The 21,203-nt window shown below is 32.8% G+C and overlaps 1 protein-coding gene across 15 annotated transcripts in view; it reads right to left on the bottom strand.

The window, feature by feature from the left end:
- LOC143229073 (catenin alpha-like) overlaps positions 1–21,203 on the bottom strand; it is a 59,975-nt gene that overhangs the window by 14,850 nt on the left and 23,922 nt on the right. For 14 of the 15 annotated variants that reach the window (XR_013015633.1, XM_076460841.1, XM_076460839.1 and 11 more), the window contains 9 exons: positions 18,480–18,646; positions 17,874–17,993; positions 17,275–17,364; positions 16,598–16,780; positions 11,876–12,079; positions 8,890–9,123; positions 8,255–8,347; positions 6,046–6,202; positions 307–507 (listed from right to left, as the gene is read on the bottom strand). Coding sequence is in view for 14 of the 15 variants with exons in the window: in XM_076460841.1 (XP_076316956.1) it covers positions 307–507; positions 6,046–6,202; positions 8,255–8,347; positions 8,890–9,123; positions 11,876–12,079; positions 16,598–16,780; positions 17,275–17,364; positions 17,874–17,993; positions 18,480–18,646 (1,449 nt within the window). In the remaining variant the exon portion in view is untranslated. The other variant, XM_076460845.1, reaches the window with a different exon arrangement.

Below are 21,203 nucleotides of genomic sequence, written 5' to 3'. Positions count from 1 at the left end.
GCATTTAAAATATAAAAACATTACTATGATGATAAAAGGAATAACACAATTTCTGTGACTGTCAATCATTCAGTTAATAAATTAACTGGAAAACTGGTTTTATATCAAATAATGCCAACAAAAAAATGTATCACTAACAATGTTTTTCACTTTTCAAACAATTACTTCATTTGATTTTATTTAAGAATTGTTATGGTCACCTTACTGAAAAAAATTATGCACTATTTAAAACATGCATATTTTCATTTTCTAGTAAACAGCTTAAACCTGCAAATAGCTCTTTATGACAAAATAATTTCATATTACCTTGGTCTTTCAACACAGCCACAGCCTGTAAAACTCGTTCAGTGTAAATGCCAGGCTCATAATTGTCCATCTCTGCTGACACCACATTACACACATGAGCTGATCGTCCTCTAATGGCTCCAGCAGTTTCATCTAAGATGTTAGGATCTCCCTCCTGTAAAGCTAACACACACTTGTTCACATCCTCTAAAATGTGATTATCTAGAATTAGGAAAAAAAAAAAAAAAGCAATTACATTATCAAACTATATAAGTATTTAAAATATCATACTCATAATGATTATATTCTTATATCAGTGTTGGATTTTACTAACTCAACATTTAAAAATGAATAGAAATATATCAGAATTTTAATTTCTCCAGAATATCAAGTGAACAATATATCTTGCCCAAAGTAAAGTCTTCTTGATTGATTTTTCTTAAATATAATACTCAAGGCTAATATACACAATTGTTTTCACTGCAGAGCATCCCAGTAATTTTTTTTTTCCAGACCATGTTATTTTCTTCTTCTTTTTGTTTTTGTTTTATATTTTCATTGACTAAGACTAACTGCCCTTATACTAGAGGTACAACTCAATAATTTGTTATTCATAAAGTGAGAACCTTATCATACAATAGTTGATACTTTATATTTTTCAAAGTTTTGTGAAATTGTTCAACACTTCATTATCACATTATGCTCATAAATCATCCATTTGTGATACTATATTTACTTTTGTAAAACTTCAATGCTTTCTTCTCAAAATTTTAAAGGACTAATGTTCATTAGTCTCCAGTCTTATCTACCAGGACTAAATAGTTTGTAAGTAGTAGAATATTCGAAATTTATAATTCACTAAAGCATTCCTATATTTAGTTCTTGTGGGTATAAAACTGAAATAAACGTAGGGTTCTTTGTTTTTTTTCTATTATGAAATTTGAGTTTATTCCTGTTTTATGCCCATAAAAAACTGAATGTAAGAAAATAAGTAGCCAATAATCTTTAGCCATTCAAAAAAGTGTCTGTAAACTTTTTATAATATCAACTGGCCAATGCATATGATATGTAGCATTAGAATGCAACTTACATAATGCCCGCCTATAAGATCAGACAAGCTGTTAGGTTACTTGGTATTGGCTGTGGTCAGGCTGTTACTATGTGATATACCTTATGAACTTGATCACTTTAGATTACATTTAATAAGCTAGTTTATATCAGTTAACAACTGAAAACAGAAAAAAAATCTTCCAAATATGTATAATAAGATAATTACTTGAAAAAAGATTTCACTATAGTCTCTTGGTGGGACATAAATAAGGTTTTGGACATACAATGCTAGAATCCAGTATTCAATTCCTTACAGTGAACATAGAGCAGATAACCCACTGTCAGCTTAGCTCTAAAACAGCTTCATCATAATACAAGCAAATAGAATATTTTATTTAATTCAAAATATTTTTTGGTATCAAGTCAATAAAGCCAATATTTAATTGTACACAGTAAATACTGAACACTCTGGTTATGTGTTTGGTTAAATCAGGTGAGTTTGTGACCCCAAATTTACCTGTATAGTTTCCATACCACAGCTTCTAATACGATTTATGTATATTCAAGAAACTTCTCAAGCTTTCTGTAAGCAGCAAGAGTCTCTAGGAGACAAAAAGACAGAACTGTTAATGAAGTACTTTCAATCAAAATTACTCTCTGAATGTATGGATTCAATATGTTGACTGCTCCAAGAGCAAAATTATTTTCATGTTAAGATTAAAAATGTTTTTCATCATTTGAAAATTGTAAAATTTCAGTTTCATAATCTCTAAACTATCCAAATAATGTTCAAATGTTGTTTTTTTCAGTACTACTTTATATTTTATCTGTTATTTCCTATCCTAACTCTATTTATTATCTATTTCTTTCTAGAATGATTTCAAATTGTAACATGAAACTACAGTAGCTTATCTTAAATAGCTTAATATTCATACCAGAATACATCTGTTTCTACTTAGATTACACTGTTTTATTTTTTTTAATCATGTCTAACTAATAATCCCATCACCCAACCTCTAAATCATTTGGTAAACATGTAGCTCATATTATCCTATCAAATTAAGTAATGATAGAATTGCTTGAAGCATATTGCATGAATTTTTTTTTATTTTACCTTATCTACTAAACAACTGTAATTTTGATCAAGCCAAAACAAGGTTTCCATAAAAATTATTCCACTATTACAGAATTTAAAGCTATTCGAGAAGCTCTCTCAAGATTACCATCCCTACATGACAGCAAAATTGATCTGACCCAAACACAGATCTAAATATCCAAGGACAAGAACCCTAATTAAGTTGAACATTTGAATTAATTTATGTTACACTTTATAATGCAAAGTTAACTTCATTAAAACATTATATGTACTATTTCTTTTTACAATAAGCTTGATGTTATATTGCTATGCAAAATTGTAGTTACTGAGTTTAATTCCTTACTATTCTACATTTATTATAAACCTGGCCATAGACTGCCATATACAATTGTGAGTTTTATGCATATGAATTAAAAAATTAATGTACTGCATATGTTTTATTTAGCTGATTAAAATTAGTAGAACTAAACTAAAACAAAATGAAAGCAACAAAACCTGAAGAAAGAGTGCACTACCTCATATGATTAGTTCCTCCAGACAGAAGAATAATAATTAACCTTAACATTTTATCAGTTCTATTCTACTTAGAAGCTACATAAAACATTTTATTATATTATCATTTATTTTATCTAATATAATCTTAACTAACCTAAAAAGATATCTATTTTTACCTTTTAGTTACTCTTGTAATAACAGATAAAGAATAAATATGAAAAACAAGAAATCATATGCTAACCCACTTGTTGAGAAATTTATATGCAAAAACGGCTTGTTTGGGTTGAGAAAATATTTTACATAGAAGAGCGAACAACGTTTCGACCTTTGCATATAAATATGCTAACCCAATATTCTTTATTCTTGCTCTCAAATTGTCTGTGAAACTTAACCATACTTTTTTTATACTAATGGTGGTAATGGACTAAATAATTTTTACTTAATTAAATAATCCACCCAAGTACATAGACTAATAGCATGCAAAAGAGTAGACAATTTCCCTTAACTCTCAACATTTTTTCTGGCTTTCTAACAATCATCAGGTCTAACTGATATGTACTGCAAGACTGATGAAGAACAAGCTCAAATTCCACCATGGTAAATAAGTGAATATAATAATAGGGACAATTAACCTGGGACAAAAGGAGCAATTGCTCAACATGAGACTTGATGGTCAAGAAGTCAGGAGAAGGGAGAGAAGTACTGGAAAGATAAACAGAACTCTCCCTGAGAGTATTGGTGATACTCTGTACATCAGCAACTTCAAGGCCAAAGGACAGCAGAATGGAAAGCAAACTTCCCACTGACCTTCCACATCTTGTATCAATATTCTGGTGATGAACTTAATCCAAAATTGCTTCTGTCATTGATGTCTGACCTGCCAAGCATGGGTATAGTCCTGCTGGAAAGCAATGCATTTGGAAAGAGTGGGATACTGTGAAAAGTATCACATGCTCATTTCTGAGCCTTCTGTGCCTGCTAGCAAGCCTGAGACCATCATGGACAGGAATACCATGGAAAACTTATCAAAGTTTTTGTGAAAGAATGAACAGGTGCTTCACTGCTTCAGTTATACAATTAGTTACTGCCTCCATACAGTCATTAATAGATGGAAGACCACCAACAGTGGGATCTCATTCCAAGATAGTGGTGAAGGAGAGCCAGTCAACATGCTCCAACTTCCATCATGGCATTCAGGTCAGATGGCCTTGACTATGGACAGTCTCCCTTAAGACAATAAAATAATTATTGCTATCATGTGTGTCATTGTCAATCCTCCAAGAAAAATGAGAAAAAAGTGAACAGAAACAGAGAGATAAATCAATAACTGTAATGGACTGAATAAGTGCATTAAAATAGGTATAAGAACTAGTATCAAAGAGAGGAAGGTTGTGATCTAACAGCATATGCTACACAGAATGACCCCTCCCATCAATATCAGCACCACCCAAAAGTGGATTGTGTCCATTAAAGTATTCCAAGATGAAAAAGGGAGACAGCAACTATTCTGTGACAGTATTAAGAAGTAACTGATCATAAGTATCTCCTGTGATAGTAAGACTCACAGAAATACAAATGGCTACAGCCTTCAAGGGTGTATTAAATGGCATGGACAAGGCGAGCATGTGTTGGTCAATCAGCAAGTGTTACACCTCCGTGAACTTATCCAACACACAACTTGTCACTTCGGCATAAATAAAACTGCTAAAAGGTGACAGTAACAGCAGGTTTCAGGAATGTTTCCTGTGAGGAGAGACATATGGGATGATATGAATCAATGAAGGTCTTAATGTCATTGAAATCTGAACAAAAACCCTAACAGTTTCATTGCATTAAAGTGGACATTTCAGTTATGTGGAAAAGGACTAGAAGAAGAAAAATTCTGTTTGCAACCACAAAATAGTTGTTAGTAAAATAAGAGGTCTGTTTTACCTTCATAGAACCTGCCCTGGGTCAGTTGGCAAGATCTCTGTTGGAAGAAGGAGACTCCAGTAACTAAGGGTGTGAACTAGTAATGGGGCTACACCTCAGGGCCAAAGGAGATTGACCTTAGCACTGAAACAATGCAAAAGACACTTCATATGGTGCAAAAAAAAGACACTACTAGAGACACAAGAGGAGCTGTCTGTCTGTCGTTTTTTCCAAAGTTTTAGAAAATCAGTAGGAAAAGTCTTGCTTTATTAAAAGAGTAAGAGAAATAGTGAATACATCATTAATAAGTTTAGATAGATACAGCAAACTAAATGCTATCTTACTGACTCTAAAATACTGTTTGGAATTCTTATGTCTTTCCTTATCTAAGCTACACTAGATATGTGACATAATAGACAACATCGAAAATACTAGTAAGGAGCATTTGATATTTATGTATTAAAATAAAGAAGACTTTAATGTAAATGTTACATACTGAGGAGTTCTGTGCAAGCTGAATTTCAAATGTAATTAAATGACTATTGAGACAAAGTATCCAGATGGATCAGATCTCTGATTTCTGTGTAACAAAATACAATAATTTACTACTAAGTTATCAGTATATATAATTTGTTTCATGATCCTATGCAGTGTTTTTCCACAAATAAATTATTTAGGTCAATGATATTAAGTTATGTACAATAATTCTCTATATCTCATCACCTGAGACAAAAACTTATAACATTTATGTTCGTGTTTCTTTAGTTTCAGCTCAAACTTATACTATAGGCTATCAGTACTCTGTCACCAAGGGGAATCAAACCCCAGATTTTAGCAATGTGAGTCTATACATTTATCACTGAGCCACTCAGGGAATGCGTATGCAAAGGCAAATATTCTTGAATGACTAGGTGTAGGCCACCCATGGTTTGTTCATTCCGAATGTTTCTATGAGTCAGTATTAACCTATCTCAGTTAAGTGTGAAAAATAACTGATTCAAAAATACATTATCAGTAATTTTTACTAGTTATAAACAAAGAGTTGGATTCAAAAAGATAACTAATATTAAAAGAAAGTTACAAACTAGTAGTGGTGAAGACAAGCTATTATATGGTTGTAAATCAGTTTTCAAGATGAACCAATAAAATATAAATCAACAATAATGCAGGTGCTTCAGTAAAAAGAAAAAAACAACATATAAGCTAACCTGAAACAGCTAAAAAATCATCTATTGTAGTAATATCATCAACAGCTTCAGTCAAAATGCGAACATGATTTTCCCAAGCATCGTTAAAGGCATCCATATTTTCTTGGGCAACCTTGGAACGTGGATGGGCAGCCAGAATTTGAGCTGCATTAATTACCTTTTGGGAGTAAAAATACAATAATAATTAAGAGATTAGCAACACACCAACATAATGTTTTGTGAAAAGGCACATTCTACTTAAATAAAGCTTAACAACAATAGAGAAAATACTATTAAATTCTAATGCAGAGATTTAACACCTTTTAGCTACATTCATAATAATAAACAATGAATAAACATGAAAACATGAAATGAAGTATTTACCAAATCTTCTTTTTCTTGTTGTCAGTTGTTGGTGAAACTTAACCTTTTTTTTTTAAACCAATGGTAATAACACACTAAATAATGCACCATAGTATACAGATTAGTAACATGCTGCAAGAAAAGTAGACAATTTACCCCTAACTCTCAAAGTTTTCTGACTTTCTGGCTATGTGGTCAGAGCCATTACTAATTAATCCAAGCTAGCCATTAAGTCTCCAATGGGAACAAAAGAGTAAAACTGAAGATTCTCCATTTAGAAGGTAACATTATACATCATTTGATAGATGAAAATTTTGTCTTACTATTGGTTATAAATAATATAATTAAAGAAAACTATTAACAAATCCTAAAAGAAAGGATGTGACAGGTGGGTGTGACAAGACGGGTCTGACTTTCTATTTGATAGCTCTTGTAAGAAAACAAAATTGCAGGCTATAAAAATTATTCTCTGTTTGAACAATGATAATTTTACAGTGAACAATTTACATCTAATTTCACTCTTAATAGAGCAGTGATGGATAAAATAGAGATGAGAAAATACCTGGAGAAGATATATGTCACGTACCACTCAAGTGGAAATTCAGTATGTTTTAAAATGTTACCTTATAGAATTAAGAAAGTAAAACTTGTATACTATTAAAATATAAGTTATTAGATAAGATTTTATGCCATACTAATTAGCATAACACAAAGAAAAAGTAGATGAATAAAATTTTGAATGTAATCACTAAAACCTTGCAGGAAAGGATACCTATGGCAATAGGGTTAAAAAAAAGTAAAGCTAGATCTTTTCAGCTGATTTTACACAAATGAAGTTCTTTATCTTTTTAGGTAGTGTCTTGTTTAAATATAGTTGTGTTTCTTCCTTTATTTGAAAACAAACTTAATTTAATATCAGCATAAGATGAAATGTGATTAAAAGAAGTGAAAATTTCTCAGAGTAACTTTATATTTTAGCCCATTAAAAACAATAAAAAACAGATTCACTACAAATTATTAGCATTCATATCACCTAAATGTGTTAATGAGTTGAAGAAATACTTTACTACTTAAATCAGCATAAGAACAACAATCATCTTTAGAACAAGAATATAAAGCATTTATTACTGGTACCATGAATGGCAGAATAATTTTTAAATTGAAATAAACCAGGAAAAAATCTCTCAACATTATTAAATTAATTGTCTAAGATTTCCAGCAACACAACATGAGAACCCATGAATAAAAAGCATTGGAGAATTTTTTTTATAATATTTCATCCACACAACATCCATCATAACCAATACTTATCAAGCCTTTCACTCAGTACCAGGTCTCATCAGGCATACTGGGATTGGACAGGCATAGTAATGGTCTATGTGCCGAATATGTACGTACATATATATATTTATGTATACTAATAATTTTCTTGAACAATGGCTGTTATAGTGCAAATCAGATTAAACAAGAATTGTAATTATTATGAAGTTTATTTGAGTTAGTTATAAATCAGACTTTTGAGGTAAGTTTAACAACAATTTACTTGTTTTGAATAAATTATAAAAAGTACTTTTATTATTATTTGAAACAAAATTAAAAAGGGTATCTGAGAAAATATATTGATTACAATTTGGTTTTATCATACATATTATCATTAGATCAAACAGTTATATGTTCTGAAAGCATTTTATCAGGTAATGTGAAGATACAAGACAGGTTAACATAGTAATGGTAAACAATCATTCATAAAGAAACATGAAACTTCTTATAAAACAGTTGTGTATAGTGCAATTAAAGCTGGGTCATTCTAAGAACTGAAATCACAGACTAGTTTAACAAGGCTAATGTTTGCAAACCTACTACTCACCTGAGAACACATGCTCTCTATTTGCAAAGCAGCATACCAGACCATCTTGACACCATCTTCATTACTAGATATTGAACATGCAAGCTTGGCTACCTTTGATACAAAAATAAGAAACTTATGTTTCTCTGTATTTGAATATTTACATTATTATACTTGAATAATATATACATTCACTACATAAGGACTGATTGTTTGGAATTAAGCACAAAGATACACAATGTGTTATCTGTGCTCTGCCCACCATGGGTATTGAAATCTGGTTTCTATCAGTGTGAATCTGCAGACATACCACTGTGCCACTGAAAATACACAGAAATGTTTAAAATCTCTTAAACAAAAATTAAAATTAATAAATGCTCAATTTTGATCTAGAATGCTGAACCCATTAATTTTTTTTTTTTCATTTCACCTATTCCACTTATTTCTTTTGAGTTTCGTTGTTACATTATTATGGTGACATTACCACTTTTTTCAATGTTTGAAAATGTGGATCTTAAATCCTTTAATTTTAATGAAACTAACTATACTTGAACATTTTAATTGTTTTCTATATTACTTCTTCTCACTAGTTATGAAAAAATGTGAACTTTTAATATTTTAACAAATGTGATTTGAGTATTAAGTAGATGACTTACCTCCACCAATTTGTTGGCATGGTCATTAAACACGTGTGAATAGTCTTCAACTTCACGCTCATTACCTGCTCTTGCTGCTCCAATCAAAATTAAAAGAGGAACATTTGTTTCCATAAATGAATCAGAAATATGGTCAACAACAGCTTTGCGCAATTGTCGACGGAGGTCTCTTGTTTTTCTGTTCACGTGATCCAAGGCTTTATCCAAGTCTTCAGAAGGCTCCTTCTTTCCAACCTATTTAATTCAAATTAATATTACATGCAACAAAAAAAGAATTGCAGGAATTGAACACACCACATTTAGGAATATAAAAGAAAACAGTAAAAAAACAAACAAATTGTAACCAATTGCTCAAAATAGATGCATTTCCATTGAAAAATAAATCACATTACTGTAAATTACATCAAAAATATAAATTGTATACAATCTCTTTATAAATTCACTGTTGTTATCAAATTATATTCTATGTAGGTTATACATTCCAGTTCAATTCACCCTTCCTCCATCAAATGGAGACTTATGGCTTAACTTTTAAATCCAATAAATTTTATATCACATATTTTTTCTTTTATTGTCTTTTAATAGCATCTGATGTTAAAAATGTTGTTTTACTAACATAAGGCTCTCACAATTATGATTTTATTTTTTTAACTGTGAGTACACTTTTCTGCTGTCTGTGAAATGGAGACACATTTTTCTTGCTCAAAAAATAAACTTGGCCTTACTTAAAATGTAACTGATATCCTAAGTAAAAGAATAACTACCAAGAACATTATCAGAGTTAGTACTGCATTGAAATACACAGAAAAATGAAATTTCCCAACACCAATTTTATATCAGTGAGGTTAATAGAAAAAACTGGTGGGTAATTAGCCTAAAGACAGTGCTGTTATGCATGTAAAAAGTAGCCAAAAATATCCCCAGGTGAAATAAAATTTGTTAACTCTCAACATGAGCTAGGTTATTTTTAATGAACTTGCAACCATCAGATAACCATAAATATATTTGTACTATAACTTTAAAGGCAGTATTTGTATCTTCACAATATTTGGTAAGCATTTAGTAAGCATTACAAATATGTTGTAAACACAAAGTTAAATTTTTTAATTAACAATTTTTACTAAAGATCTATATGTGAATACATAGAGTCAAAGTGTTAGCTGCTCTGAATGCAAAGGTATTTTCATGTTAAGATTAAAAACACTTTCCATCATCTGAAAATTATTAAATTTCATTCGTATAGCATCTAAAAACCTTCTAAATAAACAAATAATATCACTTTTTTTCCATATTTTATACTTTATCTATTATTTTTGTTTGGCTTAACACTGTATACAAACTCCATACTTTTAAGTAACCTTAAAAAATACATGAAATAAATCTGAATTACCTTTTTTTTTTGCTCTAGATTGACTACATACAGTTACAGGCAATTATTTTTTATTTTTATGAGTAAAAGCTAATATACAATTCACATTTCCCCATCACTTACGTTTATTGCTTTATTGTTACTTATATTGCCTCCAAAGCAAATTATAACAGAGGGGAAGATTTCTGTAAACAGAGCTTCGAGTTATTTTTTTCATTTTATCTTTGCTTATCTAACCAAATAAATTTTTATATTTTGGTTACTTTATATAGCAATGGATAAAATAATAGATTAAATACAAGAAATTTAGTACTTATGTGTGTGATTTCTACTTAAAATATTTTCCTTCCCTGGTCAAAGTGATTTTGCAAACTATGAAATTGATGCACAAGAATACAAATCTAACTGAAAGAATGTAGTAACCTCATAAGGAAAGAATTAAGTTAAAATCTTCTCTTTTTGTAGGTATAAATAACTCAATAGCAAATGTCAGATAGATTTATTCAAATTTTGTCAAAATAGTGCAGGCAAGGAGGGGCAAAGCATGAGAGTTTCAGCTGATAGCATTTAGCTTATTAAAGAAGAACAGATGCTGTATATTTTTATTTCAGTTAAAAAAATACCTAACATATAATTATGTAAATTCTTGTAAGTAAAAAACACAGGGTTGGAAAGAAACTCTAAATTTGGCAATTCAGAGCAAAGAAATTTCATGTAATACATGGAAAAGAAACTGAGAATTTATTTAAATATTACTTTTGGAAATTAAAAAATAAACTCATGTATTGAAATTGAACTATAAACTATATTTCCACATAATGTTCATTTATATACATTGATAATAAAGTAGTTTAATTATATTCTGTCTGTAACACTATAAAAACAAGGCCATGAAAAGTACACTTTGACCAATCCATATCTAGAGGGTTAAAGAACACATCACAAACTGAATACATACATCCTTCCCTAACAGGCTTTAAAAAATTTGATTCAACAATGATAAATTTAGAAGTATAAGACCTTAAAGTTGCCATGTACGAAACTGATTGTGTACATTGTTTTAAGGTGTTAACATATGTTCTCAAACAGCGCTCGATCTTTTTCCTTATTGAGGTGTAGTAGTTTGGAGTTAAATATACATTGACTGTTCGTTAAGTAATATATGTCACTATACCCTTAAATATGTATTGTTGTAACATCATTGTTACTATATGTGTCTAATAATATCTTTTGCTTCATTACAGAACAGATAAAGGTAATGATAATGAACCAACAGACTGAAATCTGAGATTATTTTTCATATATTCAAGTGATTACAACAGCCTTCTGGTGCCCTCACCTATATTTAAGGATAACTGTAAGTATTAACTTAAAAATAATAAATAACATATACACAAATGAGGAAGCAGTCACAATAACTGAAAATGTTCTTGTTGGATTTGCCAATGACTCTTACTATCTGTACCACAATATTTCTATTTTAAGCATTCATCAAAAAACTGTTTTTGTAAACAGCTCCCCAAGAAGTTGTAAGATGAAATACTGGTCAATGAACAAGTTTTTACCTTAAGAAAGAGGTTCATTGTGTATTCACTTTACTAAAAAATACACACTTACATTAGCCATATATTCAGAGAGCAGGTCTTGTAAAGCTTGTCGTACAGCATTACATTCTGCAACGATTTTCTCACGTCTGTCATCTCGAGTACATGATGAATCAGCCACAAGAGCAGCCCCACTGATAATACTTTCAAGATGCTCCTCCAAGGCTGAGCGTGTTTGAACTTCACTGTATGTTAAGGGGTCTATTATAACGCTTTCCTGTAACATTTCAATTTAACAAATTATTCTACCAACAAGTAAAAACAAAATTTGTTGAAAAGGAGAATATACTTAAAACATAATTTCAGAGAAAAAAAATACAAAAATGGGTGAACAAATAAACAGAAGGTAATCACAAGAAAACAGTTTCAAATGTAGGCATTAAAATTTCAATAACAGTTATAAACAAGTGTTAATGATAATGGTAAATTTTAAGAGAGGTCAACCATTAAGGATATCTTTATAGATAGTGGTTTATGTGCCTGATTAAAGAGAAGTCTCGTAACTAACAATATATACAAGAAAAAGCTATCTATAAAAATAAAAAATACAAACAAAATGCTATTTCTTGTCATGTGACATAGGTTTAAACCTGCATATATGTGTGTGTAGATGCAGAATTGAAAATAATATGAAAACAATAAATAACTGGGTATAAAATGATAATGTTATAGGGCTTTTCCCCCTCTAGTGTATGAAAATGAATTGCACCATAGTATGACCAGTATAATGCCTCTGAAGTACAAGTAGTCATACTATTATCAGCAGTAATGTGAAGAATGCTCTTCATGACTCCTAGGACAGAAGTGCCACATAACAAACACATAGAAGTCAAAGATTTGGCTAGTAAAGGACACAGTTTGAAGTGAAATTTCCACTTTCAATACCAGCTGTTTGAAACTTCTAAAGAGGATACATCAAACCAGTACTGTTCGTAGCAGAAATGATCTTCAAAAGAGAGGTTAAGTGGAAACTGAAACAACTGAACAGTAACTACACATGTTAAATGATAAGTGAGTAAAACTCTTATCAATATTCTAGCTTAAGCACAGGTATGAATGTTCTTTTCATAACAGTAAGACACACATTAGCATTTGGTATTACTAGATGTGTAGCTATTCAGAAACCAAAAAAGGGTGAAATGTGCACCAAACTTCAGAAGATGGGAAAATCAAAGCTGAAAGACTTACTCTTTATACATGAATCCAAAATGTATGTTGAAATCTGTGGATAGTTTATTTGATGACAGATGATCCCAGAACAACAGTCAATGTACAACATACTGAGGAATCAGTACAAGAGTGGGCTGCATTTTGACCAATAGTTTTGGAAACCTACATAATATTGTGTCACTATGATTATTGAAATGTACAAAAAAAACTTGTTATCCATCCTGTTAATTTCCTCAGAAAGAAGATCTAGTAGCCAGGAATTCATCTCAAATAAGACACTGATCTCAAGCATGCAACAAATGTGGTAAAATAATATCTGTGAGGAAAGGCCATGGAGCACTTACAACCATAACCATCAAAAAGTCCTGACAAGAATATTTTTAAGAATGTGTGGGTTGATATGGAAACTTAAAAGATCATCAAAGAGTAACCAAAAAACCTGTTTGAATTGTGAGACAATACAGGATTTTTGAAACAATTTTTCATAATTATAAATTGGTAAACTTATGGTTTGAAAAAAATAGAATTACTGTCCTGTTTCAATCAAATACAAAATACTAGTTCTTTTTAAAAGTTGCTCACATTTTCTATTTTCTGTAATAATCTATTTTACTAATGATATATTCAGTAATTAGTTAAAATAATTCATTGTTTGTCACAACTGTATGTGTTTAATTATTAATTTGATTAGTGCAGGGGTTCTTAACCGGTGGGTCGCGACCCCCCAGAGGGTCGCAAAGCCTTGGCAGTGGAGTCGTGAAGCCTTGGCAGGGGAGTTGTGTAGCCTTGTTAGAAGTAGCTTGGGATAACATTAATTTTATTTCATCAATTACATTTTCATGCTCTTACATTTTTTTGTTTCGGTGCAAAGCAAAACGTGTGCTACATTAGTTCAATGTCATTAGGTGATATTATGGGTGTATGTATGCATGCCTGTGTGAATGTGTATGTGTCTGCAACTGTATGTATGTGTGTACTAGTGAGTGCACGCGCATGTACGTATGCTTGTGTGTCTGTTTAGCTGTGATTAAGTGTGTGTGTGTGTGTGTGCTCGCTGTCGACACGTGAGTCACATGTCCGTTGCTGACTGGTGGATGACGAATTGCGCGACTGGCCACGCTCCCTTCCCTCCCAATACTTACCCCATCATTACTCTACCTGCACCCCCCACAAGTAGTCAGTGTAAGATCTACAGTTGCCAAAGCGTTCATTATTCAACATTTTTATTTTATTTTAACAAGGAGATAAGTAAGCAGTAGAGGTGAGTTGTGTCCATGGCTAAACGTCGCAGATACTCAGAACGCTACCTCAACATTGGCTTCACCACTGTGCTCGCCAACGACGGCATCGAGAAACCACAGTGTGTTTTGTGCCATGCTGTCCTGAGTGCAGAGTCAATGAAACCATCAAAACTCAAGCGTCATCTCGAGACGAAACATCCAGAACACGCAAAGAAGGGTTTGGATTTCTTCAAACGGCATGAATGGTGTCTTAAAAGCCAAAGAATCGATAGAAGTGGGTCGTTTCAGCAGCAGAGTGCAGCCGTAGTGGAAGCTTCATATGAGATTGCATTCGAAATTGCTAAATAAAAAAAAAGCCTCAAAGGATTGGAGAAATACTTCTTAAGCCCTGCATGATGAAAGCAGTAAATCTTATTCTTGGAGAAGCCAGTGCAAAGAAGATACAGCAAGTATCCCTGTCAAATAATACTATACAGAGGCACATTTCTAAAATGTCTATAGATGCGAAGGAACAGGTTTTGACTGAAATCAAGGGTTCCCCTTTCAGCTCGACGAGTCAACAGATGTAAGTTCATGTTCTCAGTTGCTTGTCTTTGTGAGATACATTAATTCAGGTGACATCAAAGACGAATTCTTATTCTGCAGTGCACTTAAAACCACAACAAAAGCTGATGATGTCATGGAAAAAGTTTCAACTTATTTTCAAGACGAAGATCTTCAATGGGAAAACGTGTGTGGGGTTTGTACGGATGGGGCACCGGCTATGCTGGGATCGAAATTAGGATTCCAGTCGAGAGTGAAGAAGCTAGCACCTCAAGCAAAGGGCATCCACTGCAAGATTCACCAATATGCTCTCGCCAGTAAGACTCTCCCTGCCTCTCTGCAGGAAGTGCTTGAATCTGTAATCAAAATTGTAAATTATGTGGAGACTCAAGCACTCAACACTCGCCTATTCAAAGAACTATGCAAAGACATGAATGCTGACCACGAAGTCCTTCTCTTCTACACAGCAGTACGTTGGTTGTCGAAAGGAAATGTTATTAATCGTGTCTTTGAAATGAAAGATGAAATAAAGCTATTCCTGGAGACTCAAGAAAGGAAAGATCTTGTAGCTCACTTCGAAGATGAAGCATAGAATAAAAGGATTGTGTACCTAGCCGATATTTTTGACCAGCTGAACAAGCTCAATTTGAAGCTTCAAGGAAGGAAAACACATGTTCTCCTTTTTCAAGATAGTCTTCGGGCCTTTGTTTCCAAACTGCAAAATTGGCGTCAGAAAACCAATCTTGGAAACATCACTATGTTTGAAAAACTTTGTGGAGTGACGGATGAGTCTCAGATCCAACTGGATCAGTTCCTCAAGGATGAGATTACCGAACATCTTCAGTCTCTAGAAAAGGAAGTCGAGCATTACTTCCCTGAGCTATCACAGGAACAGGAGGCCTTGGTAAGGAACACATTTTGTACTGAACTTGATGTATCCAGCATCCCAGATGATATCCAAGATGAATTTCTGGATCTAAGGAACGACTCTTCAGCTCGTGATCTCTTCAAGGTGAAATCTGTGACTCAGTTCTGGTGCGCTATGTATCAGTCATAATCCAAAGTCAGCATGATAGCTTTACGTGTCCTTGTTCCATTTGCTTCTACCTACTTGTGTGAGGCAGGATTTTCCACTCTTGTCAATATAAAAACAAAGAATAGGAACAGATTGGATGTTGGAGATGACATGAGACTGGCTCTAACAAACGCTCAGCCACGTATTTCAGAGCTTGCTGCTGAAATGCAACATCAGGCATCTCACTAGCTGGGTTGGATAGCTGTTCAAACCTATGTTAATATTATTTTAAGAAATATATGTTCTTTTTGTGAATTCAGGTTGGACCAATGTGATTTAATTTGCTAATAAATAATTACAGAATTTTTAAATATTTTTTTTAGATGTTTATTTCCCTCTCCTTCACAGAAAATAAAAGAAAAATTAAGCTGCTGATAGTAAGCCCTAAGTAGGGGGTCACATGGGTTTCAAACTTTTAGGTAAGGGGTCGCGAGTACCAAAAGGTTGGGAACCCCTGGATTAGTGTGTATATGTAAAAAGAGATGTGTTACTCACTATGTGAGGACCTCATGTTTAAAAGTGTAACACAGTTACACATTGAAATGCATATACTATTCACATTTGAAAGGTTCTTATACTCGAAAAGTCTAGTCCTTAATTTACTGTACAATAATGAAATCACATAACATTCTGAACCTAAAATTCAAGCATAAAAAAAGACAAATCTATAAACAGTTACAGAGAAATCTAATTAATATAAACATACATCAAACTCATCAAGAGCTGCTGCTAGCTCACCAACTCCTTTGTAAGGAGGTTCACTCAGTTCACTTTGGGTAGCTTTTCCTTGGGCAACATCACTAATTGTAGTTACAGCCTCACAAACCTGCTTGTAGATAAAGTCCCGATTCTCTCTAGCAGCAGAGAGTTCTGGATGTCTAACATAAACCTGTAAAAATGTAATAACAGCACACTAATAATTATAAAAGTATGATTTTCCTAACTCTTTGTGTCAGTGAATATGTACTTACAATTATGCTTTCCCAATTTCAACAACGTAAAAACATCCTTAAAACAATAGCAAAATAAGGAACTAATTATAATGATATGTTTTTATAAAACCAATTTTCATTATTTATAGTTTAAACTATCAGTTATTGAAATTGTAATAGTCACTAGTAATTTGGATTTAAGTTCCTATTTTATGCTTTTTATAATAATAATACATATCTAATGTGTTTCATAAGGCAGTCACAAAACCAATGACGTAATAAGCAACACATCCTAGCAGGACTACTAATGATGACCTTATATATATATATATGCTACATTGCCAATATAATAATCCTACATCATAATTTAAAAATATACCATTTCACACAGAACAAAATATTATTAAAAGCCTGCAAAACACCACTGATGATACAACATCAAGGTGTGTACCTTAGAAGCACATAGCAACATCATACTGTTCTTCTTCAACACAGCTCGAGCTGCTGCAAGATCATCCTGCAGTTGTGGGTTTTTAAGTTCCTGAAAACAACATAAAGTAACTATTATTCATTTTCTGGACATCAGTGCACAATACAAACTAATTACTGTGCAAAGCATTAATACTGAGATTAAAGAATCAGTTCTAAAAGGTAATAGATGACTTAATGCAGTAAACAGGACTGGCATGAGGAATTATCATTCAAAACACATTTTTTTATTACTATATTTACTATATTTTGTATATGGTTGTGAGTGTATTAATTATACAATATTGTGAAAAACAAACACAAAAATATTTCTTACAATGTAATTAATCTATAGTCATATACACATTCATACAAGTCATGCTTAAAAACCACTTTTCCATTTTACTCTTTTCAAGGCCACACTGGCCTATTCTTATAACCCTAAATTACATTTACCTTTTATTAATTATCTTTTAGAAAAATACCTCTTGTGGTAAGCCAAGTATTTATTTAAAAGATAACATTGATCAACAGGGTAAAAAAAGATGATGATTAAATAACAGAATGAAAACAGAGACTTACAGCCTGGCGTTTTGCAGCTTGATGAACCAGTTCATTTGTATTTTTCCCAAACCTTTTAAACAATTCTATCAGTTCTGACTGGCTTGAAGCATTCTTGACTTTATCTAGGTCTCCTTCCACCTAATTAAGTGACAAAAATATATAAAGGTTTTCTGATTTATATAGCAGATCACAAAATCTTACATACACCAAAGAAATGATGAAGCATTGAGTACTTAATTTTAATTTGTTTATAGATTTTTTGTTTGAAATGAAGTTGACACTGCATTTTAAGTTTCTTTATTTTGGATAAAATATTAATGAAAACTCACACTATATGACATAAAATGATAAAGCAAGAGCCTTTTTTTTTAGAAAAATATCTTGGTGAAATTCCAATTATTTTTAGTACTTTATTTTTCAATCACAAAATAATCCCATGAACCATTTAATGGTATTACTGCAAGACAATATAGCACACCAGACAGCTACTTTTACTTCTTAACTGTTCTAAAATAGCTTTTCAGAAGAAAAGTGCATTAAAAGCACTCTTCTATAAAAAAAACTCAACTAGTAAAGGTTCCAGCCAGGCATTCATCATAAGCAAACTACAATTCTGTATCTTACTGTTTGCAGAGATTTCAGGAGCCTGTGAACATCCACCATATCAGCTAAAACCAGCAGTCGTGTGACAGCAGATAGGAGACTTCTTGCAGCTCGAACCATGTTGCCTCTTTTTATAGAAGAATATGGGTCTTCAGCAAAATCTTTTGCTGACCTGCTCATCATTTCTCCTACAAAGTAAGTGTTGTAGGTCCCAAAATGTTTGTGTCAAAATTATTTGTATATTTTTAAATTTCTAACAACTTATTTAACTTATATTGTTCTAAAAACTGTAATTACAGCTTCACATCAGATTGACAGTTTTTTAACAGTAAGTAACTTTATGAGATAAGAACAATTTCCAGTTATATTATCCAAATTGAAAAAATATTTAAAGTTATTACTTATATTTATATGGTAATTATTAATACCACGAGAATGAAAAATACTTAAACTAATTTATCATAAAACTACAGTTAATTGTACCAAGTGTTATAAACCTTCCTATACTAAAAGATGTATTTCTGACAGGTACTTACCTTAACTTACAAGATTAGCTATGCTTGTTCAGTACTGCCTTCTATATGCAAATTTTCTGCACAAGCCTCATACTCCCCCCTCTCTGGAATTACTACATTCCAAAATGTCTCTCATGTAAATCATGAGGTGTCATCTCTTAACCAATAGTGTGTGACAAAATCACATGACACATCTCACTCCCTTTTCACTCCTTTACCAAACCTTCACTTCAAAGTTTAGCAGAACGTGTGAGCAACAGTGAAGTGGAAAGAAAGGGAGAAATGTGTGAAAGGTGGTAAATACCTATCAGAAATACATTTTTAGAATAAGAAAATTATAACAATTTTTGATATGGTACTTACATTGAGAAGGAGGAGGAACCAGTTCAAGGAAAAGACAGAAGTACCCCTGACAATGAAAGAAATAGATCCAAAGATCAGAAAAGGGGAACCACAACTTTTCTGAGCCAGGTATACTCTTCACCCATGTGTAGTGTGTGTAATACACATGGGTAGAAATTTTTATATGTAGAATGGCTAAGGCATTGCAGACTTACTTTGTAAGTCAACTACATCCTAAACCTCCATGCAAGGTTAGAATGAGGATCATAATGTTTTCATCTCAGACCCACGAATTGGGAAGCATTAATTCCTGGAGATGCTATGAGGATCTTCACTAATCTATTGATTTAGGAATTGCAATTTGGTATCAAAAAGATGTCTATCTCATGTAATCAACTTTCCCAAACTATGATACATGCCAGGAGCATTCAAAGGTAATAACACCTCCTTAAAAAGAGAACATGGGATAGTCAATGATTAAGCCAGACCAATCTCATGCATCATCTATGTGACTCAAGACACAGATGGAGCAACTGGAGGAGGAACATAGACAATAAGAACTTGTGTGAGGATTTATGGTGACTAGTTCACTTGAATCCACAACCTCAGTGCTGGGAACTGACTTCCTCACAAAGGTAGGATGAGGGCTCCTATCCAAAGGGGTGAACTGTAATTGCAACAGCTCAACTGCAGTGTATATGTACAAAAGGAGGCCATGCCACCCAGGATGGTGATAGCTGAATCATCTTGAATGATGATGACTTAACTCCTATGTTTGTGTAAATTTTCTTAAGAGGCCACATAAACTAGGTAAGTGACAGCTCTCTCCATGGTAGTGTAAATGGCTTAAGGTGGTCATGTTATCTATTAAGGTGATGACTCAACTCCAATAGTTGAGTAAATGTGATCAGGAGGTCATGTCAACCAACATGGTAAGAAGTCAACTCCTGTGGAGGCCACATTACATCCACACCTACACAATACTACCACTCTACTCTCAACTGATTAAATGGTTCTAATAAGTTTTTTATAGAAATCATTCAGGAGAGTACCTCTGTAGTCAACCACCCCAGCAGCTTGGAACTAAAAAGTGGTAAGGACTCCAATACTCCACTTGAGGAAGGAGGGTGACAGTGCAGTGGAGAGACCAGAGGAACATCATCACCAGCAACAGTGCTATAGGTGGCAACAAAACCCTGCTTTGAAAAGAAGACCATAGAGAGTTATTCACTCACTGCATGGCAACAATCCCATTCTGCTTTACCCATATAATCCACAGGTGATATGGTCCAGAATGGGCATGTTTATGAAGCAATTATTACAAAATAAATAACTGTCAAGTGATTTCGTGGAACACCTCATCTTGAAGGTGAGTGCACAAAGCCATGGACAAAAGAGTATGATTCAACAAGGCTTACAGTGCAGGTTTACAGTTAAAGAATACCTGGTCAAGCACTACTTGCCACAGAGTGAAATCCAGTGAGAAAAAGGGAAAGAAAGGATTCTGAAGGATTCTAGTTACAGTCACACTAAAGTCACAGGTGGAAAACAAAATCCCAATGCATAGAAAAGTTCAATATGAAGACAACAGAGGGAGATGAATGTACTGGGATTGGTTCACATGCCAAATTGTAGAATCTCCTCCAATGGACAATGAAGACAAGAAGCAAGGGAAAATGTGACATGTCAAAGTTGACAGGAGGAATCATGGAACAAAGTATAAAAGGAGCAAATCAAACAGGTGAGGATGATTTCTATGTGATGAAAAGGTAGTTGCTTGTATCCTGGAGGGTAGCAGTAAATGCATTATAACAATGCAGAACCCTGACCAGACACAGAAGTCTATCTGGGTCCAGTTGAGAGTAAAGATGGAATATGACTAAGTGTA

This window comes from Tachypleus tridentatus, chromosome 10, assembly GCF_004210375.1.
Source record: "Tachypleus tridentatus isolate NWPU-2018 chromosome 10, ASM421037v1, whole genome shotgun sequence".
Taxonomy (NCBI): domain Eukaryota; kingdom Metazoa; phylum Arthropoda; class Merostomata; order Xiphosura; family Limulidae; genus Tachypleus; species Tachypleus tridentatus.
Note: the sequence above shows the minus strand (reverse complement) of the source record. Positions and strands in the feature narration are given on the sequence as shown.